Source organism: Rousettus aegyptiacus, unplaced genomic scaffold, assembly GCF_014176215.1.
Source record: "Rousettus aegyptiacus isolate mRouAeg1 unplaced genomic scaffold, mRouAeg1.p scaffold_m13_p_8, whole genome shotgun sequence".
NCBI classification, from domain to species: domain Eukaryota; kingdom Metazoa; phylum Chordata; class Mammalia; order Chiroptera; family Pteropodidae; genus Rousettus; species Rousettus aegyptiacus.
In genome coordinates, this window is record NW_023416311.1 from 8,903,978 (window position 1) to 8,930,269 (window position 26,292).

Here is a 26,292-nt window from a genome sequence, read left to right on the forward strand (position 1 = left end):
GCTACTGAGCAATAAATTAGTATTCCTTACAAGGCTTTCTGATTCTCTTATTAGTGGCACAAGTCTATTGCCTTGTATTTCTGGTTGTGTGCAAATAACATTAACCTGTTACAAGCTTAAACATATACCGTTGTAGCCCTGATTTGGAATTTCTTCAATTTTTTAATACACTAAATTCTCCTTTCCCTTCCTCTTCCTCCCCACAGATGGGGCTCAGACCCCTCTGGCCTCCTTCTCCATCCCTCGCAAAGCCTCCAGGCAGATCAGCCTTCTCAGTTTCCAGGTGGGGAAACTAAGGCTGGAAAGAAAGGCAGTTCCTTGTCTTTTTAGGTCATATCCCCGGATAATAAATTCTAGGACTGTGGGTTCAAAGGTCAGACTGGGTTCCTGGTTGCCCTGCCGACTCCCACCAAGGCCAGGACCCCACGCCAGATAATAAAAATAACAGTAGCTCACATGGATTGAGCGCCTACTCTGCGCCAGGCACTATGCATATATTCTCATTTTCGGGTCTCACAACAGCGCAAGGAAAGCGGTCCTATGTGACTTCTATTTCCAGAAAAGGCAACTAAAGCAGTAAAGACTAAGGACAAGAGCCGGAGAAGGGGTCCTAAACAGGCGTCGCATTCCAGGGCAGAACGCTGTTCTTAACCCGGACCCTGGGGAAGAGAAGGAAGGGGAGGAGAGGAGAGGGGAGAGGAGAGGCGAGCGAGCGGGGAACCCGTAAGGGCGAGCGCTTTCCCCAGCTCCTCTACTGATTCCGCCCCAAACTTGGCGGGACAGCGCAGAGAGGCGGGCGGGGGCTGGGGGCGCCCCGAAGGCTCCGACCCTTCGCTCGGGTGTACCCCACCCGCCTCCCGCGGCCCCTCCCACTCCTCTCTCCCGGCCCCTGACATCACGCCCCGGGAGGCGGGATCGGGGAAAGGAGGGGTACGTGGGGAGGAGGCTCCGCACCACCGAGAGGGAGGAGGGCGGGCGCGCAGTCCCAGCCCAGAGCTTCAAAACAGCCCGGTGGCCTCGCCTCGCGCCCCAGCCCATCCGTCGGTCCAGCCGCCAGCGCCGGGTGAGTTGGGGTCGCGTTTGCGGGCCGCGCGCATAAGTTGGGGGGCAGCGGGCAACGTGCGCGGGGGCAGCGGGGGCGCGGGCCCTGTAGGTACTGGGCCCCGGGGGGGGGGTCCCTGCAGTTCGTGGGGGGCACCCCTCCCGGCCGAAACTTCATCCTTCTTCCGCTAGATTATGAGGGCACTGGCTTCCCACCGGCGCCGCGCTCACTCGGACCCCGAATTCCACCTCCCCACCCCGGGATAGCTTCCTTCGCCTAGTGCGCCGGGGCGGGCGGGAAAAGTTTGGGGAGGAGTCAGGGCGGTTTTCTTCGCCTCCGCCAGCTGCATGCCAGGTCCCCTAGTCCCAGGAGGGTCCCCGGCACCTCGGCGCACAGTTCCCAGCTCCAGCGAGCGGACGGGACGGGCTGCGCCCAGGCCGGGTCAGTGGGTCATCTGGAGCAGCGCGCCCTTCTCGGCCCGGGCGGGGGCTCGGTTGGTTGCGCCCCCCAGCGGCGAGGAGCGACTTTCTTGGGTCTGGCGCGATGGAGGAGCCTCAAAGCGCTGCTGGGATGACGCCTGGCCCCCCCTCTCCACTTTGGCGGGACTTTGAGGGCCCCACTCACGGTTGGAGAAAGAGGAGATTAGAGCTTGGGGTGTCAACTATACACGCTCCCAAATCTCGGGTGTTAAATACACTCTAGGAAGGTCCTAATTTGGGCCGACATGGGGGCCTGGTAAATAGGGGCCCAACCGAGGTACCTGGACCTGGGGAAGACCCCACAGAGTAAAGCCCTCCCTCCAGGCCACTCCTTACTTTCAAACACTGCTGACAGCCCAGTTGCTGGTTTGGGGGAAGGGGTACTGCCCCCTTCCTAGCTCCAAAGATGTGTTTGTGGGGTGGTGTGTGTGTGTGTGATCTTTTAATGTATCTGCGTCTAAAATGGGGAGACCAGCCTGAACAGTGACAGGCAGAGCAAAGGCCTTGGAGAGGGGCTTACGACTGCAGCCCAAAGAGTGTATGATTCCACTTATCTGAGGAACCTACAATAGGCAAATTCATAGGGACAGAAAGTAGAGTAGAGGTTACCAGGAGCTGGGGGATGGGGACCTGGGATTATTGCTTAATGAGTGCAAGGTTTTTGTTGGGCAGGATGGAAACATTTTGGGTATAGACAGTAGTGATGACTGTACGACATAGTGAGTCTATTTAATGCCACCGAATTGTACACTCACAATTGGTTAAATTACTATGTTATGTATATTTTACCACAATGTTCAAAAAGAAGTCTCTCCAGCCACCTCTGTGTTCAGTGGAATCAGTTAGAACTCCCAGAGGCCACTCGCCGTTGCTGGCCACCTCTCCCTGGCGTTTGGCGTTGGGATGAGGAAGAGGAAGGGGACGGGAAAGGGGCAGAAGCCTGGTTTCCCCAGCAGTCTGGAAGAGACAGGATGGAGAGCAGAGCTGGGGCGCTTGGCAGTGCGCCGGGGCGCCCACACTCTCCACTGTTCCCAGGAGCCTCTCGCTCGCCAGGCCAGGAGCTGCAAGTCAGTCTCTGGGTCACTGAGCCAGACTTTGAACCTCCATCTGCCTCTCCCCTCCCTTCCCCCCAAGCCCTCCCCTTTTCTCCACTTAGAGATGCCCGCGGGGAGTGGGGTGAGACCCTTCTGGGGAAGTCAGGGCCCAGATGCCCGCGGGGGCCTTGGCAGCTGCCAAGCCCACAGCCGAGGGAGGGGCAGGAGGGTGGCGGGAAGGTGCAGAACCTGTTTTCCCACTGCAGGGTTTTGGATCTGCCACCTCTACCCCACCGGGAATTGGAGAGAGTCCGGGCGGGAGGCGGAGAGCAGGTCACACCGCCTGGAGCCGCCTGTGTCCTTCCAGTGTGGAAATTTCGATTGGCCTGAAATCCGGGGACAGGTGCCTGTGTCGAAAGCCATGGAGGTGGCCAGCGGGTGTGTGAGGGCAGGGCCAGGCCGCGAGACTTGGCGTTGACACTGCGCTGCCCCACCCAGAGGGGAGGGGCCGTGCCCTCTCTGGCTGGCAGCGCCCCAGACCGGGGTGCAGCTCACGAGGGGCTCACAGGGCGTCCGATTGCAAACGCAGCTCACGTCCATCCTCACACACGACACACACGAGTAATTTCTAAGGCCCGAATCTTCCCGGAATGGAAGCCAGCGTTTCATCTGCATTTTCTTTCTCTGCCTCTCACAATACATCTTCCCCACAGGAGCTAAAGCCAAGCGCACACTGCACAGTCTCAACCCTTCGGCAGCGGGCGGTCCGCAGAGGGGCCCCGGTCGCCTGCTTTTCATCCCGGGCACGTGCCGGCGCCCCTGCCCTCTGCAGCCTGCCCCGTGGACGGGGGCAGAGCCCATTATCATAGACAACCCCGCCAGACACCACCAGGAAGGGAAGTTTGTCGAGACGAAAAGATATGAATGCCTTTCCAGGCCAGATAGAATGGCGGTGGCTTGCTGGCCGGTCGGCGGGATTTCTTTGGGGGACAGGAGTCCAGCCATCTTCCCGGCGGGGGGAGCAGAAAATTACGTGTATGTTGCAAGACGTGTTCACTGCCCTGCCCAGCTCGGTGGACAAGTGGGGCCTCCAGGGACTAAGGCCAGGTGGGGGTGGGCTCTCTAGCCATGGGGAACTCCCGAACGGGGGTGATGGCAGCCATCACCCCAAGGTGCGGTAGGGTCCCAGGCATGGGGACTGGGAGCAGAGCCCTTCCAGGAGAGGCAGTTAAAGGTCAGTGAGGGGGTCTCCTTGCGGGAGGAGGGGCTCGGGGCCGTCTTACTGGGTTTGGAAAAGTTGCCGATTGGCAGCAGCAGCCGGAACGGGGAAAGAGTGCAGCTGCCGCCCAAGGCAGAACAAGAGGCCTGGCTCTCGGCTGTCGGCTTCAGCTTGTCCAGGGAAGGGATGGGGGCCGGGGTGGGGTGGCGGGAAGAGGAGGCTCCCCTTCTCACCCCTGGAGTGGTAGAGTCTGGCTTCCTGCAGGAGTTACTTAAAGACTGCAATTTCAGCGGGACTAACTTTGGCGGGAATTGTCAGATGCATCTGGCTCTTGTTAGGGACAGGAGAGGGGAGTCTAAAAATAACAGAGGCAGAGCGGCCACCCAGTGTGAGTGCAGGGCTGGTAACCGGATACCCATGGCGGGGGCTGGTGGTGGTGACTGTGACGAAGCTGCTCTGTACCAGAGTCATACCAGAGTCGCTCGGGCTCCTCCAGGCAGCCCAGCCTTAGGTGAACACCCGAACGGGTGAGCGCGCTCTGCGTCCAGGGCGGCCACGGGCCAAGATCGGAGAATTTCCGGGGCATAACAGCCTTAGAACATCCCAGTTTGACAGCTAGGGACACTCAGAGAGGTGGAGGGACTCGCCTGGGGCCACTCAGCAAGTTGGCTGCCGAACCGGGTCTAGATCTGGGTCTCAGGACTCACCCCCGAGGAGCTCGATGGCTGCGGGGTGGGTGGCAGGATTCCAGGCCAGGTCCGCAGGGCCAGGGATTCTTATGGCCTGTGTCGTACGTCTAGGATGCTGAGAGGAGGAAGGAAGGCGTGCTCAGGAAGTGGATCACTTCTCACTGGGTGTCTGGTCAGTCCTAGGCACAGCTGTCACGCTCGGGGATGTCGGTCCACCCTGGCGCAGGATGTAGGGAGGAGAACCATCTTCCCATTCGAAGGCGCCGTTGGTTTCATTCGCGTGGTATCTCCAGTGCTTGATGAGTAGTTGTTGACCTGAATAACTGAATTTCCAGAGCTCTCGCCTTCCTTGAGAAGCTGGGCTTCCGTCGCTCTGACAGGGGGCTCAGGGCAAAGAGGTTGCCCAGATTGCTGACCTCCACGGACAGGTTGGATGACTTCGGCTTCTGGAAGCTTCCTAGCACCCTGGGGTCTAGAGCTGCAGAGAGGATCACCAGGGCGATGTCGCCCTGAGACATTTGGAGGTGACGTAGCTATCACCATGCAGGATGCAGAGATGGACAAGTTGAGTCGCTTATTGCAAACTGCTCATAAGTCTAAGATCAAGTAATTTTTCCCAATAGAGAAGTTGTAGTTTGTCTTTCAGAGAAAGATGATCACAGATTTCTCTGGAGCACTGTCTTTCCTTAAAATGAAACTGATTTAAACATTTCGCAGTGAATAAAGATGACCCAAAGTTGTCTCCTTCATCGTATTCTGATGACAGTTTCCTAAAGCGTGTTATCACTGGTGATACATAAGGTCGTTTTAAAAGGGCCGCAGCTGAATGCAAAACAGAAGCGAGTCATTATGTCTTTTCTTTGGTTAGTATTTGGGGGAAAAAAAAACAATAATAGCACACAAATCTACAGTTTCACAGCTACTCTCATGTAGGGTGAAACTGAAGTCGATGTTTTAAACTTTAAAGCATTTTAAAAATAATTCAAGGATTTAAATAATGAGTACAGGTGATACTGGGTTTGGCAAAAATCTTAGTCCTAGAGTGACTGCCTTAGGGGAGGTGGCATGATGGAGGCCGGGATGAACCCGGCTCCCCTTTTGACAACACAAATCATCTTGAAAGCTCCCTGGCCAAGCTCTTCTTCTGCAGAGGGCCCTGATGTTCAACTCCCCACCCCGACCTGCCTGCCACTCAACTGAGGGAGTCTCCCCATCTTTCACGAGGGCTGTTGCACCGCCCGGATGACATTGACCTGACTGGTTGGTTGTTCCGAGGGTGGGAGGAGTCGGTTTATTGATGTGCATGGAAGTGGCTTGAATGTCTGTGGCTAGCTTGAACCAGAGGAAGACAGAGACAGAGGCTGGCTTGTCCACTTTCATCTTGATGAGGATGACTAAGTGACTGTGCTGTGAGCTGCTGCAGGCAACGGAGGATTTCCCTTCGTTCAGAGGAGGTTGCAGTCTAGCGAAGGGGGACGAAGAGTCCAAGATTTAGGGGGGTCATGATTTATGGGGTTGCAGGGCAGCCCATGGAGGTGGTGTGCAAGAGTTCCCTTAAACCTGCAGGATGGGAGGCGGGCTCGGTAGGACTCCTAGAATTTCCCCGAGTGGTGATGCTTCCAGATGGGCAGAAGGTTTGTAGGCAGAAGTTGTGCTTGAGAAGTGACATGTGTCCACTTGGCCTGCAGAGCAGGACTCTTGAAGGGAGGACAGTGCTGGGGGACCGAGCTCGGAGGGCAGAGGGGGCTTCCTTCTACCTCCCAGAGAGCCTGGCCAGGGAGGCAGGCCTAGTGATGTTCACGCGGCAGTGTGGGATGAAAAAAGGAGAGAGAGAGGAAAACAGTGGCAGTAACCTAAAAGCAACCTAAATATTCATCAGTCAGCCTACAGAATATCTTACAGAAGTTAACAAGAACCATGCTCGTCTCTGTGTACCAGTACAGAAAGAGCCGTAAGACGTCGTTGAATTAAAAACAGGAGCAGGTAGCAACGAATGTGTGGGAAAATATGCTGTGTACATAGCAACAAACAAAAATTAGCTATACTTCCTACATATTTCCTGTATATTCCTGTAACTCATGTGTATTACGTATATGCAAAGAAAAATGCCTGGAAGGATACATCAAAAAAGATGGATGTGGTCGCCTCTGGTGAGGGAGGAAGAGGAACTGGTATGGAGGGAATGGGCAAAGGGATTCCGGTCTTATCCATAAGAGTGAGAATATGTTCATGAGTTGCCTGTGTACCTGGAGTTCGATGTTAATACAATGGCGTTCCCTGAGTTCAGTAGGCAGCAGGCATCCCGCAGGTTTGGGGATGGGGAGCTTTAGAAGACGATTGCATGGCGGAGCCTCCGTGGACAGAGCTGTGCGGTAATCCAGGGCTTAACTCAGGAGGTGGTGCCATCCGGCCCCGGTGGACCGTCCCCACTGTGGACGTCTCGTGAGCAGAGTGGGTTTCCCGTCGGGATGCTGGAAACAGACACGTGGTGGTCTGGAGAAGAGGGGGCAACAGCGAGTACATTTGGGGTTTGTTAACAGGGCCATCATGAGATCCCCAGAGACATGTCCAGGAAACCACTGGGAATGACAGTCTGGGGCTTCGAGGAAAATTCAGAGACACATAAAAGCCTGGTCTGGAGCCGTGTTTTAGGTTTGCGTTTGCGAATAGCAGAGAATCACTTAGATTTTGCCAGCATTATTATCAGTAGGGATGATAATTACCATGCTATTATTTATAACATTTTGTTTTTATTATTAAGACAGTACTGGACCATGTGCTTTTACATCCTTTATCTTTTATTTAAAACGAGTAACAGCCCTATGAAGTAGGACTCTTATTATCTCTGTTCTATAGATGAAAAGAATGGAGTCTTAAAAATTTTGCTTAAAACCGCACGGTGGCTGTGTTCAGATCTGAATCCAAGTCTTGCAGGCCCCACGGGCCCTGCTGCATTCGCTCTGTCCTTGTCACCTCCCCTCTCTTTAAAGACAGGCATCTGTGTTCTCCTAGTCCTTTGAATCAAGACAGTCCCTTTGCTGCAGATGTTCGGTGGGTGTCCTGGAGGCCAGCCCTGCAGGTCCTCCCCTCGGCGGCCCTGTCACGGAGAGCAGACTCACCCTCCCCACCCCAACCCTGGCTCAAGCCACCTTGATTCTCTTCTATTGCGGGCATATGTGGAATGGAGAAGGGCATTCTGGGAATCCTGCTTTAGCCGGGAGCGCCCTCGTCTAAACGGCATTCAGTTCCATTCTTCCTGATGGTCTTTGTTTTAAGCGCGGCGAGGGCCGCCGGGTACAGGGACCCATCTGTTGAGTTCGCCAGGGCATCTCCAGAGTCCAGTGCAGCGTCCAGTGTGCAGTAAGTGCTCGGTAAATCTCTGTCACATGAAACAGAGAGGGCGTCTCCTTGGGGTCTTCGGCTCTGACCCCAGTGAGGAGCCAGCTGGAGACTGCGGGGCTGGGAAGGAGAGAGGGGAGAGGTTTGGGGAGCCTGAGAGAGAACTAGGGCCAGGGCAGCTGTTCCCTCTCCCTTCTGCTGTTGGCTCTGCCTGGAGCCGAGTCTGGCCCAAGTGGCGTGGTCAGCGTCCATTTATATCGGCATGACACGGGGTCACATTCTTCTAGGGCCAGAGCCCGAAAGAGGCTCTGCACACCACCCGCAGGCATTTAGAACTGATTTCTGTAGCACGCGGGGCATGCTAAAAACTGTAATACGCTCATATTTATTCTAAAATGGGTTACTAAAACGTCAATCACCTGGCAAGTGATACTGATTTTTCCATTTATGGCATGATACACATTTAAAACTTATCGAGTTGACCTGATGCATTTTACAGACAGTTCTGGGTAGTAAATAATACAGGCGATACACGGGGCAGAAATGATAATGCGGGTGGCGCTGACGTGATTGGTGTCCCACCTCGGCCCCCTTACTGGATGACGTGCCCCACCCCCCCACCCCCCCCCCCCAGCTGTGGTGAGTGTTGGCCGCTAAGGACATACCATCTCCTCTCTCTGGGGAATTTTAAGAAGCCCCTTGCCTGGAGACAACTAGGGACTTCTGCCTCCCCTCCCCCGAGGAGGAGTGTGGGGAGGGTGCTGAGACCTCATCTAGAGGCCCTCTCGCTGGGGTCCCCCCCGCCCTCACCTCCTGCCGGCTCCGGGGCTCCCCAGTGAGGCGTGCATTGGGCGGGGAGAGCCCCCGAAGCGTTCGCACTGGGTGCCAGGCGCAGCACCACGCATCAGGGACACAGCAGTGACCAACCAGGCAGAAATCCCTGCCCGCGGGGAGCTTCCAGCCTAGAAGGATGAGACAGGAAAAAGTGAATCGAGAGCAGTTATGACAGAGGATGTCTGGTGATTTGAAGACAGTAAGACGGGGGTCACCTAGATTGGATGGTCCAGGAAGGCTCCTCTGAGGAGAGGACTTGGAGTGGAGGCCGGATAAAGAGAAGGAGCCAGACAGCCCTAAGAACTTTCTAGAAAGAGAGAGCTGCTCTTGCAAAACATCCCGCTGCTCTCAGCGGGGAGCAAGCTTGGTCTGTTGGGAAGAAGCTGGTTTGGGGTACTAACCTGTCCCTGACAGTTCTTTCGGGTGCTCTGTGAGGACCGGGACCAGGTGATCCATGGCCTCATGTCCTCAAGTGGCGGCTACTGTATACTTGGTACACTTAGGACAGGTGTCTGGGAAAAGGGCCACATACTCTCCCTTGGGGCATCCTGGAAAGGGAGAGGCTGGCCCAGCCCCCAGCCCAGGGGATGGGCGGTGGGTCGAGGATGTGGCATGGTCACCCTCAGGCCTCATGGGCTGGGCCGGCTCCTCTCTCAGACCCGGCTCAAGGCCCAGGTTCCTGACCTGTGGCTTCTCCCCTCCTCCCACACTGGGGCCGCAGAGGGCTCTTAGGTGTCCCTGTGGCATCGGAGCCAGCGGGTGGGGGTGCTGAAATACCAGCCCCCTGTGAACTCAGAGCTCCCCCATTTTATTTCTTAAATCTCTCTCTCGATGAGTTTGTTTCAAGAGTACAATTCAGTGTATTTTAGTATATTCACAGATATGTGCAACGGTAGATTTTGGAACATTTTCATCACCTCACACAGGAGCCCCCTACCCTTTAGATGCCATCCTCCTTAGCCCTAAGCAACCAACAGTCTTCTTTCTGTCTTTATAGACGCGCCTATCCTGGACAGTTCATATAAATAGCATCGTACACTGCGTGGCCTTTCGAGACTAACTTCTTTCACTTCATGTGTCTTCAGGGTTTGCCTATGCCGTAGCACCTGTCAGTGCCTCGTTCCTTTTTATGACCTCGTCACACTCATCATAAGGCTCTAACCCATTTTATTTGTCCATTCATAAGCTGGTGGACGCTTGGGTTGTTTCCACTTTTTGGCCATCGTGAACAATGCTGCTATAAACGTTCGTATGCATGTTTTTATTGGACGTGTGTTTTCATTTCTCTTGGGTCCACACCGAGGAGTGGAATCACTGTGCTAACTCTCTGTTTAATGGTTTGGGGGACCGCCACGCTGTTGTCCAAAGTGGCTTCACCGTTATTGCATTCCCACCAGCAACATAGGAGCCTTCCAATTTCTTTGTCCTGATTCAGTGCCTGATCCCGTCCTGGTTTCTTAAGCTTCCACTGGTGGAATGCCGGTAGGTCTGAGCAGGTGCTGGGGGTCGGGGGGTAGTCTAAGCGAGACCCCACTAAATGTTCTGGGACAGGCTGGGCCCAGCTGAGTGACCTGGGGCAGTGGGGATGGGAGGAAGGGAGGACACATGCTCTGGGGCTCCCCGGGTGGGGACCCCACCGAGGGCAGAATCGGAATGAGTGGATTACTGCAGAATGGGTTTCACAGTGCTGGATTTTAGGTGGCACTAGACACGACATGAACGTCTCCAGGGAGAAGGTGATTCCCTTTTCAGTTGTCTTTTAACGTTCTGACTCCGCCAGGGGCAACTTCGTTGGCGCCGGCACACTTGACGCTTCCGACTCTAGCGTTCTTCCTGTCACCAGACAGCAGGTCTTCAGCTCGGCCCTTCGGCAAATGGTGTCAAACCAGAGCTTGGGACCTTGGGGCCGAGGGAGCTATTTATTTTCACAATCAATCTCTATTTGTGGCAGATGATGCTGATTTTCCATTTCCAGGGAGCCAGAAGATTTCTTTTTAAAACATGCGTATTTCTGTTAGAGAGTGGGTTTATTTAAAGAGGAAGACGAAGTAACATCCCACAGTGGCACTTCAGAAGGTGGTAGGCAGGGACAGGTTTGGAACACCTTGTTTTAAAGTTTAGCACCCCCCCCCCCAATCAGATTCAGTAGTGGGAAGCGGCGAGCTCCCCCATCTCGGGGTACATACAGGTGGACAGCGGATGCTATAAAAATGACCCAGGCAGAGGCTATGGGCAGAGGTGGTTCTGCATGGGCATCCGGCACCTTGCAGCTGAGGCCGGATGAGTTCACAGTTCTCATTGTGTACGGTCAGCCCCCCAGATCCACAGCTGAACAGTGTCATAGCTGCAGATGCGACATCATCAGAGATGCCCTAGTCAGAAGGGGCAGGTGTTGGGGCTTCCTCTCTTTCTAGCGGGGTGACCTCGCAGGCCTGCGGGCATGCTGGTGGGGAAATGTATGATTTCATGTTCTTGGGGATAGCTCCCCAGCTGGCTCGTCTTGAGTGTTTCGTGGCAGGAATCCCTCCCTGTCAGTCTCCCCACTCTCCCAGTTAAGGGACATGACCTGCCAGCTCTCAGGTTCGCGGGCTGGGTACCCCGATGGAGAGATGCTGTGCTGTGCAGGGTTCTCCAAGAACAGAACCAATAGGGTGGGTGTTCTATAGAGATTTATTTTAAGGAATTGGCTCATGCAATTATGGAGGCTGACAAGTCCAGAATATGTCATCTGGCAGGATCTAGAAGAAGCGATGTTGCCATTTGAGAGGGAAGGTCAGCCTTTTTGTCCAATTCAAAAGGACAAAAGTGATAGGAAGAGGCCCATCCACATTATGGAGGGCCATCTGCTTTTCTCAAAGCCCGCCGATTTAAATGCTCGTCTCATCCAAAAAGCATCCTCACAGAAACACAGTGGCCCAGCCAGGCTGACGCATAAAATTAATGACTTACAGGTTCTTCCGGCGAACCAGACACACAGCATTAAATAAAATAGAATCAATCCCTTTAAAATCATTCCCTTTTAAATTCCCTTCCAGCCCTCCAAGGAGGAAGTCCCACAGCTTTGAGTGAATATGTCTTTCAGACTTCCCAAACACGTGTGACATCCTGTTTCAGCAGAGAGAAAGCCGGCTTGGACTCACAGCTTCCGGCAGCCACAGTTCCTAGCCGGAATCTGTAACATTGTTCTGTTTTCATTGTATTTCGTTTCCCAGCACCGCCTATTTATGGCAGGCAAGGCCAACTTTCCATGTCAGTCGTGATACAAAGTTTTCTTTTGTAAAGACGTGAGTTTTAAAATAAAGTGAGTAGGTTACTAGTGATGCAGGCGATACACAGACCTGAAATTCTGAAGGTGGCGCGAGAATGACGGAATTGGAAAACATCAACGTGAGCACAGAAGGGACGGCACCTGAAATGTCCCCTAATTAGCCACACACCCTGCGCTGCCTTTTGTCTGTTGGCACTTCGTGCCCCCTGGAAACAGCTCTGGGGCTCATTTCTACTCTGTGGCTACCACCCGAGGGCGGAGAGAACCCTGGCCCTCTGGGAAGAGGGGCAGGACCTGGGTGGCGGTTCGAGGAAGCTCCCTCGCTGTGACGCTGGTGGTAACTGGTGCCCGTACACAGTACCTGTCATCTGCAGACACCGTTCTAAGCCCACTTGCTCTGTTACTGTCCAGCAGTCCTAGGAGATAGGCGTACCATTGTCACCCCCATTCTACAGATGAGGAAACAGGCTATGGTCCGGTGTGGCTCTGTCTACAAAAGTGGCAGCTCTTGTCACTTAAGTGAAATCCCTAATACAAGGTGCCCAGTGAAGGAAAAAGTATTCCAGGCTCAGTGGCCGTGAGAATGGGAACACCCCGAGTCTGATACATGCCTCATTCCACGCTGACCTGTTGTGCGCCTGCAGGTCCACAGTCAACCCTCTCTGGGTGGGCGTGGGTTTGCCAGGTGATGTAATTACAGGGAGCTCCTGGGATGACAGCAGCCAGCAGGGAGCTCTTTAATTGAGGGGGTCAGGTAGCAGTCATTGGCAGAACGGTGGTTATTAGCTCTTCTGCAGAAGCTGCCCAAACTAGCAGCCATTCTGCAAGTATGTGCTGAGTAACCCAGGCCACTGGGGATGTGAAGACGTAGTTTCTGTCCCGGAGGAACTCCGAACCTCAGAAAGCAGTTTCCGCTGTATCGGTTCGCGCTGGCTGTGTAACACGCCGCCCTGAAATACAGTAGCTTAACACAGAAAACGTTTATTTAGTTCGTGACGCTGCAGGGGACCCATATGGGCCGACTCGGTGAGGCTCTCTCAAGTGTCTGGCCGGCTGGTGGGTCAGCTGGGGGCTGGCTCACTTAGGGCGGCTTTGGCTGGAAAAGCTCATCTCTGCTCCATGTCGCCCCCCGCCCACCAGCAGGCTGGGCCGGGCTTGTTCACGGAGCTGGGCAGAGCCAGAGTGGAAGGAAGCACACGAGGCCTCCCGAGGCCTGGGCTCAGGATGGGCACAGTGTCATTTTTGCGAAGGAACTCCGGGTGCTTGATAAATATTTCTTCCTTCTTTTATTGGAAGGAAAGCCTAGCTTCATTTCTTGAGTTCTTATTACTTCTTCAGCTCCTCGAAATCTGGCTCCTTCAGTCATTCATTCAGCACATATTATTTATCGAGCACCATCTGTAAAGTAGGCGTTATTCCAAGTGCTGGGAGCATCGTCTTGTAAAGACATCCCAGGTCCCCGACTCCAGCAGGACAGCTAGTAACACCCGAGTAGACGACTGCAGTATAACCATGAGATCGTGAGCGGCGGAACAAGGAGAAAAACGAAGAAGGGCTTTAGTTGGCTGTGCTGAAATCGTTACTACCAGGTGTGCCGACGAGCGAATTTTCCGTCCTGATGTTTCGTTTTGTTTTGTTTTGTTTTCTATTCTTTTGCGTCTTGGCTTCCGGGTCCCCCGATCCATTCGTGGCTTTCTCCCAGCTCTGTGCCCACACTTCTGTCTCCTTTCCTGGCTTTTCCTCCCCCGCCCGCCCCTCTCCCCCCCTCACTTTCTCCCCGGGTCATAGTTCATGACGCCCAGTGGCTCCTCTCTCATCCGCACACCACGACACTGGATTCCCGTTCCCAAGTCCTGTTTCTCCCGAGCGACAGTCCCACCCACGTTTCCAACTGCCCAACACGTTTCCGCCATTATTAACCAGATGTTTCTAAAACCAAAGGAACTGTGTCCCTCCTCCTTCAGATGCTCCTTCTGGTCCAGTCCAAGTGCCTTCGTGGAAACAGCATCCACTGCGGCACAAGCCAAGGACTCCCAGAATCCTTCGCCCGATCGCCCAGCCTGTCGCCCACTCTTACTGATGCTTCTCGCTGAAAAGCTCTTAATCTCTCCCTTTGGCCCACCTCCCCATGCTTGCCTCAGTCCAGACTCTCACCATGTCTCCCAGGGCTGCTCCAGCAGCTCCCCCAGTTTGCCTCCTTCTAACCCATCCTCCCGACCGTGGAATGTTTTTCCTTGTAGAGGCGGATCCGGTTACTTTCCTGCCTAAAAACCTTTCCCGTCTCCCGCTGCGTCCAGGGTAACACTCATACTTCCAAGGCCCGTTAGGTTCTCGCCGTGCGTAGATCCTGGCTCAGCCCCGGGCCTTGCCCAGCACACACCCTACTCACTCTCGTAAGGCTTCTGGGCCTCGGAGCATGCTGCTCCCTTCGCCTGCAACAACACCCTGTCCCCACGGCCCCGCCTGGCAGACAGCCCATCCTCCGACGCCCAGCTCAGATGTCGCTTCCTCCGGGGGAACCTCTGGCTCCGCCCCCACCCCGCATGGCGCTCATTACACCTGCCCCTGTGTTCTCGCAGCGCACGGCGCATTTGTTTCTTGGTACGCGCTTGTTCCTGTACCCGGCAGCTCCCAGCCTTACTCACCTGCGCACGTCACCGGGCCCGGCCCCGTGGTCCGTGCTCAGGGAACGCCCGTTGTCTGAGCAGTTGCTCTGCTCGAAAACGGTGAGCGATAGGCTGGTCAGCAGAAGGGTTTCGCCTGCCAAGTCGGTCACGGTCCTCGCTCGCCCTTACCACCTGACAGATGTTGACGCTGCGCCCGGCAGAGGGAAGCGCTTTCGGGACTCGAGGGTGGCGTCGTGTTCTCTGCTTCCCTTGTCCCCAGCCTGCGTCACACGGCGCATCCCACTGTGGGGCCTGGAGGAATGATACGCAGGGACGAGCAGCATCCGAAGCCCCATGTGGCTCCAGGACTCTGGACCAATCCCCTGATCAGGCCGTAGAGTAACAGCACCCTAAAAGGGAAGAGAATGTCAGATTTAGGCTGGACAACGTGGTTTTTCTCGTGGCCGATTGTCTGAGTCAGAATTCCAGCTCCAGCCTTTACTAGCTGTGTGGCCTTGGGGAAGTTGCTTAACCTCTCTGAACCTAATTTTCTTTCCCCTTAAAATAAGGCTAATTGTAACAGCTACACCACGGTCCTTTTGTGAGGAATGAATAAGTTAATACACGTAAAGAGCTTAAAGCGAACAGGGCCTGGCACATACTAGGCGGTAAATGCTGGCTACTGTTACCACTGATGCCGTGGGTATTCTAATTCCAATGGACCGAAGGACTCAGGGCTGAGCAAGCGGAATCATTCTCTGTGGCTTCTGCCCTGGAGCCTTGCCAGATCCCAGAATCCTGCCTCTTGTCATTTCTGGACGGAGCCAAGTGTGGGCTCAGTGCCCAGAAGCCCCAGCCACAGTGAGCGCAGAGCTGGGCAACCCAGGCTTCCACCATCCCCAGGGCATCTTGGATCTGGCGGGTGTCTAGATACCAGGGCAGGAGGCCGAGGTGACCTCTGCCTTCCCGAAGACGGAGGCCGAAGCCACTGTCCCCTCCGAACACTATGGGCAGTGGGCGGGGCCTGGGTCCCAGCCAGCCTGGGGTTAAACTGCCAACTCTAGAGTGCGTCTGCAAGTCAGTCTGTCAGGCCGTGTGGCCCAGGAAGCCGCTTACCAGCCTGCCCTCCCCAGGGCTCAGAGCCCAGCGCCTCCCTTTTGAGGCGGGGAGCTGTGGGCGGAGCACTGCTGGGTTGGGGGAACCGGCCTGGACCTCGAGGTGCCAGACAGCTCAGGTCTCTTTTGAAAGGCTTCACACCACAGGATTGTCCTTTCGCCTACAATTCCAGGAAAAGGCTCCAACTCAGGCCGAGAACGGGCTGCGGTTTACATTGTAGGGAGGACTCGCGAGCGTGGGAATCGAATCGGGCGGGCCGAGTGGTCATCTTAACAGCGTGTTCTCTCCCCGTGGGAAGGCGGCTGGCTCGCTCGCGTTTCCTTGCACACAAAGGGGCGTGTGCCAGAGCAGTCGTGCAACAGCAGGCAGGGGCTGAGCTCCCTGCAGTGGAGATTTGTGCTTTTAATGAAGGGAGGAGAAGAGGGGACCCTCGCTGGCAGGCCCGGGGCCTCCTCTCCACCTGTAAGACCCCGATGGCGACGTCCGGCCATCAGTGGCAATCCAGGTGTTGTTTCTGTGGGATGGAGGGCCACGGAGTCACCAGCAGGACTTTCTCCACACCCAGGGCTAGATGAGCAGTGCGCGTCCACACACACATGCACACACACACACACACGCACACTTTTCAAGCAAACGATAGATCAGGACCGAGCAGGACAGCACCTCTGTTTAAGAGACAGCGAGGAGATGGCACTTCTTGGTGTATCTGAGATCCGAATGGACATTTCTGGGGGAACAGCCCCTCCTCCGGTCAGCCATCCGCCTTTAGTGAGATTCGCGGAGCCACAGGTGCTGGTTCCTGTGCAGGGTTTCTGCGGCCCCGCCCACACCACCCCGCGCCGGCCCCCTGCTGCTCCCCCTCCTCACCTTTGCCGGTTCCAGTTCTGACGCCCAAAGGAAGTGGAAACCCATTTGCTGCTCCTCCTATTCCGGTTACTGATATTTTTCCTGAAAAAAAAATTTTTTTTTTTAATTGTAAGTTCTAACATCCTGTGCTCTATATTATTTCCTGTGGTTATTGTATGGGCGTTTTGTAGAATGGGGAGTTTTTAGGCCTTCGGTCTAAAGACGCAGCGCACTGAAATCAAGGCTGGGGAGGCCAGGCATAGCGCTCTGCCAGACCTGCCTGAGTTTCTGGGTGGAATGGGACCATAAACTGAGAAGAACAGAACTGAGTCCATGCTACTGTGTCAGAATGAGTCCTTTTAGTGATTAAGGATCCAGAATTCGAACCAGTCTCAGTGTAAGTCAATGAAGACAACACGGGTTTCAGCGTGGCCAGTGAGCTAATGGGATTAGAATAAGAAGGCAGGAAACTCTATATTTAGTACAAATGAAGAAAGATTAAGGCATAGTTCTGCATCCGGCCCTCTCTTAATAAGCGCACTCACATCTCGGCTTCAGCGAGTGAGCCGGTGCAGAGAGACACTGCCCTCCCAGGTCTCTCCTGCCCGGTGCAAAGCTTGAGGGAAATCCAGCCAAAGAAATGGACTTGACACTGGCTGTGCCCTCTCGCCTGATTTTTAATGAGGCCACCGTGTGACTCTCATTAGACCCCTAAGCGTGTGAGCAGGGAAGAGGGTAGTAGAAAAATGTCCTGCATTTGGAGTTGGAAAACCAGGAATTGGAGTCGCAGTTCTACATGCTTCGGCAAGTCACCTGGACCCTTTCCAAGCCTCCGTCTTTCATCTGTAAAACGGGGACGATGCTACCTTGCTCCGTTAGCTTCACGTGCTGGACGTGAAGATCTCATACAAGACGTGCTGCGTAAAACTGCATCTTTCATCATAAGGAGTCCGATTTCCTGTGGGATGACCCCTCCCCAGGCATCTGCCTTATCTCCGTTATCTCTCGCGGTTTTGCTGGCATCCTGTCCCCTGGCCACGGCCAGGTGCAAATTTGCTAGTCTTCCCTGAGGAATGTCCTCCTTCCTCGTCCTGGGACAGCAGCAGTTGCTGAGGCTGCACGTGGCCGAGAGCAGAAGAGAAGAGAGTTAGAGAGGGACCGGCCGGGGCGAGACCACTGCGGAAGATGAACGTAACCACAGGCTCGCAAGTGAAACCGTACGTTTGCTGCGCATCCGGCTCCACGGTAGGAGACTTGGAGTGATAACAAGTATGGAAAGAACCGAAGTCATGTGGGAGACAGATGGAGCCGCGGAGATGGGGGAGACAGGCAGCTAGTAACGCCAGAGAAAAGAAGAGGTTTTCGTTTGCTCGTCTTACGGAAAACGTGCCATCACGGTACACTGTGTGGCTCTGCAGTTTACAGCCGACGCGGTCACGATGCCAGTGACGGTCCTTGAGGTGAGAGTGACAAGACCGTACTGGGACGATGGGTGAAAGAAACTGCCCCCTAGGCTGGAAGTAAGTAACGTTTACAGTAGATGAATCGGGAAATAGAAGTACTCGAGCATTGTTTGGAAATGTGGAACTGTGAAGAGGAAAAGATGGCCGAGAGGGTTAAAAATGATGGTTTCTAGGGATCAGGTCGAGGATAGGACAGAAGGCTGTGTTTTTTTTGTTTTTGTTCTTCATCATATGCCTTTTCGTTCTATTATCTTTTTTTTCCCCCTTACTCATTACATATATTATGTAAATCAAAAAAGAAATTCTGCCAATCATAGGACCTTGATTTCTAGTCAGGAACTTGAAAAGTTCCTCTAGTGCAGTCTCACATCTCAGACAGGTAATGCCCAAACCCAGGTGGCCCCAGAAGAAATCACCAAAGGCAAAGCGACCTGGTTGGAACTGCCGGGTGCAGATTGTGTGGAAAGCAGCAGAGGCTTTTGGGAAATGATCATTGACTATGGAAGGATGGTCAGACACCCACGGGGCGGGGGCGGGGGGGTCTCCCATTGAGACCCGCCAGGCCTGGCATTGCTCCCGCTCTGCTGTGGGAACAGAGCAAGTCACGGCATCCGTTCCCCGTCTCTGGACACTCAGGGCTTTGAGTTTTCCAAGGGCCTTTGCAATTCCGCATTTCTAGAACTGGAAAATGACAGCAAGCGGCTTCCCGTGCGCCGGCCGCAGCAGGGAACAGAGGGAGAGATGGATAACAGACAAGCGAACAGACAAGATGTGTGGAGACAGTGAACGTTTTCTGAAGAGAATAAACCAGGGGGCTGGGATAGAGGCCACTGGGTTAGACGGTGCTGGAGGGGGCATGGATCCTTTACACTGGGGGATCAGGGACACTCCTCCGAGGAGAGGATGTTTGAACTGAGGCCTAGACAGTGTGACAGGGAGCCAGCTGGATGCGGAAGGGAGAGACTGCTCCAGAGAGCTCTGCTCCAGGGCACCGAGACCAGGCCAGGCTGGCAGAGCACTGTGGCCTGCAAGGACAAGAAGGGGGACAAAGGGTCGGCGTTCGGCATGACACGTTTTGAAGGAGAAAGAAGTTTCTGTGAATGGCAAGGGTGAATTTGATGCCACCCGGGTTCGGCGGGCCAGGCTTCATCCCATACCCAGCCTGGGGAGTTGTCTTCTTCGGTGCCTCCCGAGGAAAGGAGGTAAACGTGGCCGGACGCTTTGGGAAGGAGAGAGCAGCTCTGGGGAGAGCCTTGGGGATGGCAAAGGCTGGTCTGCAGAGGCCAGAGTGATGCTTCCGGGGGAACTAAGGAATGCTGATGAGGCAAAGCATGACCTCAAGGCTCACCCGCCCACCCGGGCCATGTATATGATTTGGTCCAATATTTTTCACCTCCTGAAGACCCTCTGAAAATCAAGGCTAACGAAGCACCAACAGTGTCCAGTACGCTGTGCAGTAAATCGAATTCGAATTTAATTCAGTTCAATAAAAATCAAAAATGAAATAAATTAAATCTTTATACCCTTTATATGCAGCACTTTTACATTTCAAAGAATCTGTACGGAGAAATAAGTGCACGGGCGTTCACTGGCATTGTAGTTCAGAGCAGCGAAAGGCCTGGAAATGACCTAAGTGGGCAACGACAGGGAACTAGTTGAGGAGACTGGCGTAGCCACCCCGTGGATCGTCAGGCAGCCGCTCCGAGAATGGGGTGGATTCGTGTGCACTGGAAGAGAATGTTCGCTGAGGGATGTTATTAGGTGAAAAAGGCCGGGTTGACTAAGCTGAGACTTGTGGCCAAACTGGTTTGCTGTAGCTCTGGGCTCCACAGCCCTACCCACCACTAGCCCTTGGGCCCCTCCAGCCAAGGGAAACTGGGCTCCTGCAGAGCGGACACACCCACTTCCTAGTCTAGGGAGGAGGTGTGAGGAAGGGCCAAGTGCTGCCTTGATGGCCGGGCTCCAGCAGTCCAGAAAGTGGACACCGGATGCCTCCTCCAGTCTGGAGTGAAGGAGAGAGTGAGGCCGGAAGTGTTCCTCTGGTGCAGCCCCCCGCCACAGGGAAACGGGAGGAGGGACGAGCGTCTGTTCCCACCTAGCGATATCCCTGGATAGGGACACGAGAAGCTGAGAAGAGGGGTTGCTTCTGGGAAGGGAGCTGGGAGCCCGGTGTCGCGGAGACTCGTTCTGGTACAGAGACACGGGGGTGCGGTGCCACCTCTAGTCCCTCGCGAAGGTTCACACGATCTCTTCCACTTACGAATCATTTCCTCCAAAGCTCCTGGCGAGGTCACTAAATCTGAATTCCAGATGTCCCCATGGGAAAACACTAAGTAGGCGACATTTACTTCTCTATTCTCTAACTTTCCTGGATACTTAACAGTTCAAACCAATCCATAGCCACCCTTGTATGCTGCCAAGCTTTCCTCTTACGCAGGACTCAAGACCTTACTTGACCTCCTGTAAAAACTCACCCATTTCTCCGTGGGAGTTTATTCCCAACGTCTGGAATTCTGACGGAAATCACTCCCAAGTGTTCACGCAAATTAAGAATGCTCTCAGGATTTTTGCTAACACTGAAGACCACCTGTCCTCTTAGTGACATAATATCTTTCTTAAAACTCCAGTAAATTTGTTTAAAGGAAACTTTGTCACTACTGTAAATGGTATTAATTCTTGTAAAAAAGAAAGAACCTTAAAATAAACATGCCGATATCAAAGCAACATTGTTAAATTCTAACTACACACTCTGGCCTGCCCAAAGTTCTGTTCTTTGTTTTGTTTTTGTTTAAAAAAAAAAAAAAAAAAATGGCGCCCGTTAGACACAGACTAACACCAACCTAGGTCTTTTTTCTCAGTCGACTGAGAATTAGGATGGGGACCTTCTCCCTGAGTGACTATACCATCCAAAATCATGTCCAGAAACATTTAACTTATGTCCTTTGGGGGAAGACTGACTTATAAACCTTGTCTTCTTCCTTTTATAGAAAAGTCTTAATTATGTGTCTGTAAGCATTTGTGTCATCTGCCCTGGACAATATACGAAGCACTTATCACCCTGGAGTTTATGGCACTGCCTGCTGAGATTGGTGGTCAGGTGTTCCTGCTGATATTAAAGTTCCGTGGCGCTCAGTGTGGTACATGACACTTTTTTTTTTTTTTTTTTTTTTGTGAGAGTCAGAAATGCAACTCTCTGGAGGCAGCATATGATGGCAGCTAGGAATGACGCAGGCCTAAACAAAGGGGGATTTATGCTTTTTGAAAGAATTGGAAGAATCTCTGAGCTGGCTCACTGGGTTATTCCAAGTGATGATGCACAGAATTGCAGCTGGGACCGCCCAACCCGAGCTCTGCAGCCACACGGCTCCCGGCTCATGGTTATTGAGTCCTGGGGAGAGTTTCATGCAGCATGACTCTCTAGGTGGGAGAGTTGGTATCAGGAAAAGGCTTTTTTTTTTTTTTTTTTTAATGATGCTATTTCAGAAATATCAGTGGATGCTCAGACTCTTGGGGTGATATTTCGATGAGTGATCAGAGCTCTCCATTGTCTAAAACATCTCCCCACACAGTCTACAGTAAGGATGAACGTTGGAACCATTGTGCTAAGCAAAAGAAGTCTGACACAAAAGGACCGTATTGTATCTTTCCATTTATAAGAAATGTCCAGAACAGGCAGATCTGTAGACAAAGCAGATGAGTGGTTGCCAGGGGCTAAGTCGGGGGAGGACTGGGTGCGACTACTTAACGGGCGCAGGGATTCCTTTTGCAGTGATGGAATGGTCTAGAACTAGAGATGGTGCTGATGGATGTACAGCACTGCGAATGTACCAAATGTCACTAATGGTAAGTTTTATATTACGCACATTTTAGCACAGTGAAAATACCCTCTCTCCACCCACAAATTGCTCTTTAATTACCAAGGAGAACTATATAATAAATCTGGTGGCTCTTAAGCACTTAATTAAAGTTAGCATCACCACTAATGGGAAGACTGACATCTTGCGCCTCCTGGTGGGAGACACTGAGAAGTGCACGTCACTTACGCAGTGCTCCTGCCAAAAAACCGTTTCCTGAATCCAGTCATCAAGGAGCATGAAACGAATTGAGGGAGATTTGACAAAACAAATACTCTTACATAATGGCAATGTCACAAAAGGCCAGGAAAGGCTGAGGAACCATTCCAGAGTAAAGGAGACTAAAGAGACGTGATAAAAAATGTTATGCATCATCTTGGATTTGTCCCGGATCAGAAAAAAGAAATAGCTGAGGACATTATTGGGATAATCAGAGAAATTTGAATATGAACTATAGATGAGATTAAGTGTGAGAGTTAGTGTGTGTGTGTGTGCGTGTGTGTGTGTAATGTAAAATTTCTTGTGATCTTACTATGGTTATGTAAGAGAACATTCTTGTTATTCAGAGACACATACCAAAATATTTAGACATAAAAGTATGGTGTAGGCAACTTTCTCGCAAATAGTTCAGAAACAGGTGTGTGTGTGTGTGTGTGTGTGTGTGTGTGTGTGTGTGTAGGGAGAGAGAGACTGTTACATGTAAAACTAATCCACATAAAACTAAAATGCCATTGTAAATATCTGATTTGGACTATATTTTTATGTGAAACTGAAAATTATATGTTCTACAAAACTTCAGTAATAGTAACTCCACAAATCACTGGAACGAAAGAAAAACGAATCAGGTGCTGATTTCCGGGACTGGTAGCGTTCATTCTTCCAACTAGGTTGGTTGACGTGACATCTTCACTTGACATTTGCATGTCGTTTGACCAAGAATGACGGTCATGTTTGCACAAATGTTCAAAGACCTCACCAGTTTTTCCAGACGTCGCCTTTAACCCTCTGATATTTAGATCATTCTTTTGAATGCCTCCCCCCCCCCCCTCGACATCGTCCATGTTTGTCTTCTCTCTCTTTTATTGCGAACTGGTCCAGCTCAGACGAGTCCTTGCGCGTTTGTGCCTTTAGTGCCATCTGAGCTGTTCTCCAGTGTCACTGATGTCAACCTGGCACAACCCTAGTTCTCTTGCAAGATTTCCAACTTTACTGTGCAGTTGCTTCCTGTTGAGTATTATTCAGACTGTCCAGCCATAGCAGAAAATTGACTCTGAAATATCCGTGGTTTAACATCCAAAGGCTTCTGTCTCAGTCGCAGTTATCTGCCTAAAGTATAAGGCTTCAGTGTGCTGAAGCTGCAGCATCCCAGCTGCCACATCGGGGGGCAGGAGCCCGGAGAACTCACACCTGCTCCTCAATCCGGAACTGCTTCAGCCCTGATCTGACACCCGCCCACGTTGCTGACAGCCCACTAGCCAGAGTTAGTCATGAGGTCCAAGCCAACTGCGAGGGAGCCTGGGAAATGCAGTTTTCACAGAGGGAGGAAGATAAAAGGGCAGCCGTGTGCCACACGTTGTGGGTGCATCATGGTCAGACGTCGTTCAACTGAGGGTAGATACTAAGAGGAGGGGTGTTGTGAGTGGGGATGGATTTTATAAATGGCGAGATCATTGGGAAGCATTTTGTATCAGGATGACTTTTGCTGTTACACAGCAGGGACTGTAATGATGAATAGTCAGCTCAGAGGGTACGTGTCCTTCAGAGCAAACGAAGTTCCCAGGGCGTCGCCTGGTGGGTGGCAGACACACTCAGACCTCTTCCTCCCTGCCCCAGTGCCCCGGCACGCTGAGGAGGTGCGACGCTTTTCTGAATTAGAGGTTTTACTTGGTGCTCCTCCCCGACTCCGCCACAAGGAATATTTGGCATCTGGATACAACCAAGAACAGCCTCGGAAAGGAAGCTGGGCTCTGATCAGGCCTCCATCCAGGCCGAGGAAGTCGGGAAGAGCTGTTTTCGACGTTCTACGCCCCATTTGGAGTCGCTCGTCTTATTACATTTTACTTGGGCTTTGTCACTGACAACGTTCGAATTTCTCTCTCTCGCCCCCTTTAGCACACCCCCCGCCCCCTGTCTCTGGGCTCTTAACGTGACGTGACCCCGGCCCGCCGCGCCCTGTGAAAATGCTGGTGCTCCTGGCCTTCATCATCATCTTCCACATCACCTCCGCGGCCTTGCTTTTCATCGCCACCATCGACAATGTAAGTCCCCCTTCCACGGACTGTCCCCAAACCCCGGATCCTGCAGGCAGCGGTTGGATTGCGGGCTCCCCCGAGGTGATTGGGATTTGGGGTTGTCCTCCCCGCCAAGGCGTGCGTGCCCCTTCGCTCGGCCCAGGCCTGCGGGCCCTGCCCTAAGGGTCAGGGTTCAGAACGTCCCATATTTAGGTCTGGGTGGGCAGGAACCTGTTACTTTCGTCCTTGACTCTCCTCCAGAGCCTGGCGTGACACCTTGGCTGTAGGAAGCCCTTTGGGGACGCGGCTTAAACTCATCCCTCTTGGGGTCAGTGACGCAACCTTGGCACTGTTGTCATTTTGGGTGGGATCATTCTTTGTTGGGGGGGGGCATCCCGTGCACCGTAGGACATTTAGCTGCGTCCTTAGTCTCTGCCCACGAGATTCCAGCAGCATTCCCACCCCCCAAAATGACTTCAGACATTGCCAAATGTCCCATGGTGGGCAAAATCACCCCCAGTTGAGGTCCGCAGCCCTGGGTTCCCCAGGTGACCCATCCCAGGTGATCTCTGCCCCTCCTGCCTCCAACGTCACACCAGCAAGGGCCCTCGTTAGCCCGCCTGGCGATGCCCTCCCCGGCAGAGCCCATGTTGGGGCTCTTCTAGCTCTGCCATGTTCCCATGAAAAATTTAACTCTTTTCTTTAGTATCCAGCTCTCAGCCACATGGAAGGGATGATTTGGGTGAATAACCCATTGATATAGATTAATATCCCTCCCAGCAGGAAACGAAGCTTTTTACCAGAGGTCCCCTATGCCGTATACTCCATCCAAAGGCCTGGTTTCGGTCCTGATAATTTCACACTGCAGAGACATTTAGTCAGAAACACTGCTCAGAAAGCCAAAAAGGGTACCTTCTGAGTGGCAGCGGCCACCAGCTCTGCCCACGTATGTGTAGTCGTCATAACATTAATAATGTCACTTGAGAGCGTTCGCTCAGGCCAGGTCCCGGCCGAGGCCCGTGGATGTGCATCATCTCAGTTGTCCTCACCTCAAGTCTCTGAGGTCGGTCCTCTCCTGCCACCGTTTTATGACGAGGGAACTGGGCCTCGGGGCAGCTAGGGCTCCTGCTGGTGTTGACGCTGCAGTCAGTGGCAGAGCTGGGATTCGAACCCTTTCAGATCTCCTGGCTTTAGATCCTATAAGGGCAGGTGAGTGTATGATCAGGTTTGGGTTCCTGCAGGTGCTCGAAGAGCGACCGCGAGTGGGCAGGGCTGTGAGTTAAAGTATTTGCAACCTGCTGTGCTCCAGAGGGCTCTCCGCTCGGGGAAACGGTATCGAATGTTCTCGTAGCATCTCCTTTTTCTATTTCTTGCACCTGGTCCTTAGGGATCCTGAAAAGGTCACAGACATAGAGAGTGGGGTAGGTAGACATTAAGGTCAGAAAAGCCATCAGCTGCCCACGTCTTCAGATGACCGTGACACTTACTGGGAAGACACAGGTGGACGTTCGTGCCAACCAGTGAGTCAGAGGATATTCATCATGAGTTAGGAATTGTGCTTGGCACTGTAGCGTGGCACGTAGTGGGGGCTCAGTGAACATTTGTTGACTCGGTGAACGGGGGTGGGGGGGTGGGGAGATTCCAGTCTTGGCGGGGACGGAAGGCAGAAGGTGGCCCTCGGGGGCCAGGGAGAGTGGAAGCGCAGAGAGAAATGAAAGCTCTTGGACGGAGGGCGAGAGAATCTCGGCGGACCGTTCCGTCCGCACCGGGCTTCCCCCTTGCTAGATGTCGTCCTTTTCTGGTCCGCCTCTGCCGTCCCCCCCCCGTGGTCCTGGTGGCATTTACCGTGGTCTGCTCGTTGCCACCACCTGCTTCTCCACCCCAGGAAAGCCTGGACCGTCTCTTACTTTAGTCAGATCAGCGTCGCCTGGGTGCTCGTTAGAAATGCAGAATCCCAGGCCCCACCCCAGACCTCTCAGAGTCAGAATCTGCGTTTTATCCGGGTCCGCAGGCGACCCGAGTGCACGCTGCGCATTGAGAAGCCCTGGTCCAGAACAGCCTTTCACTGCCCTGCCTCGCACCTAATTAGGAGTCGGCGCTTTCGTAATTAACCGTCGGCCTTCCCCTGTGTTTCCGTTTCTGTTACAGGCCTGGTGGGTAGGGGACACGTTTTCTGCAGATGTCTGGAGAATCTGCCTCAATGCCACGAATTGTACAGAAATCGGCTACGACTTTGACGGTGAGTGTGAACCTGATGGAGAAGCACAGAGCG

At 53.3% G+C, this 26,292-nt stretch overlaps 1 protein-coding gene across 1 annotated transcript in view; it reads left to right on the forward strand.

Moving 5' to 3' along the window:
• Positions 1-939: 939 nt before the first annotated feature.
• The window catches only part of EMP2 (epithelial membrane protein 2), a 35,489-nt gene continuing 10,136 nt past the window's right edge, over positions 940-26,292 (forward strand). The window contains exons 1-3 of the mRNA XM_016159679.2: positions 940-1,063; positions 23,902-24,047; positions 26,169-26,259. Of these exons, the coding sequence (XP_016015165.1) occupies positions 23,970-24,047; positions 26,169-26,259 (169 nt within the window). The 5' untranslated portion in view covers positions 940-1,063; positions 23,902-23,969. The remainder of the gene's footprint in view (positions 1,064-23,901; positions 24,048-26,168; positions 26,260-26,292) is intronic.